This window comes from Apteryx rowi, unplaced genomic scaffold (assembly GCF_003343035.1).
Source record: "Apteryx rowi isolate R43461 unplaced genomic scaffold, aptRow1 scaffold_16, whole genome shotgun sequence".
Taxonomy (NCBI): Eukaryota; Metazoa; Chordata; class Aves; order Apterygiformes; family Apterygidae; genus Apteryx; species Apteryx rowi.
In genome coordinates, this window is record NW_020447863.1 from 4,557,913 (window position 1) to 4,558,906 (window position 994).

The 994-nt window shown below is 69.3% G+C and overlaps 1 protein-coding gene across 1 annotated transcript in view; it reads right to left on the bottom strand.

Moving 5' to 3' along the window:
• Positions 1-561, bottom strand: part of EHMT1 (euchromatic histone lysine methyltransferase 1) — a 127,633-nt gene extending 127,072 nt beyond the window's left edge. The window contains exon 1 of the mRNA XM_026059718.1: positions 519-561. Coding sequence (XP_025915503.1) covers positions 519-539 — 21 coding nt within the window. The 5' untranslated portion in view covers positions 540-561. The remainder of the gene's footprint in view (positions 1-518) is intronic.
• Between the last annotated feature and the right edge of the window lie 433 nt (positions 562-994).

The window sequence follows — 994 nt, forward strand, 5'->3', positions numbered from 1 at the left end:
CCGCCCGCCCGCCCGCGGGGCCCGGGGCCCTGCATGCCTCATGCCTGCCCCCGCACGGGCGCGTGCCCGCCGCCCGGGACCCTGCATGGCTCATAGCCGCGGCCCGGCTCCAGCCACGCACCCGCCGGCCCTGGACTCTGGATGGAGCCATGCCAGCGCCGCCCGGGGCCCCGCCACATGGGGAGCCCCGGAACCTGCATGCCGCCGTCCGCGCTCCCTCCGCCTCCGCCACACACACTCGCTCCCATTGGGGGAACCCCGGAACCTGTATGGCCCATACCACTGAATAACTGTGGAGGGGTGTTACTTATACAGAGTCCCGGGCCCCCCTACACACAATGGCAGCAGCTCCCACATTCTTCCCCTCAGAGGAGTTGGACTGAACCATGGGGCGGCGGGGGCACGGCCCCCCTCCCGGCCTCAGACAGAACCCGTTTGGCCCTGGGCGATACCACTCCACGCTCCCCCATCTTTCTTCCCCCCGCCCGGGGTAGATGGACGCCGCCGCTCTCACTCACCTCGGCATCCACTGTGGCCATGGCCGGAGCCCCGGAGCGTAGCCCCGCCCCTTCGGCGGCTCCTCACGCCTTGGCTCCTCCCCTTTCCCCTCATTCTTCTCAATGGAGACGCTCCGGCGGCCTGAGCGCATGCGTGAAGCAGCATGGCGGCCCCCGCGGGGCTCCTTTAGCCGTACAGGGCCATGGCGGCGCCCATCAGCAGGGCGCCGTACAGCCGGAGCCAGGCTGCGAGGGTGGGGCTGGGGCTGGGCTGAAGGTGAGGGGGGGGATGGGGATGGGATGGGAACAAGAGGAAGATGAGTTGGAGATGGGATGGGGCTGACGGTGAGACTGGAYGGGGATTGGGGTGGGACGTGGATGAGGCAGGACAGGGATGGGGCGGGATGGAGATGGGGATGGAGGAGGCCTCTGCCATGGCAGCCACCGTGCTCCCCACTCGCTCACAGCACCTGTGTCGTCGGGAAGTTGTGCCACTT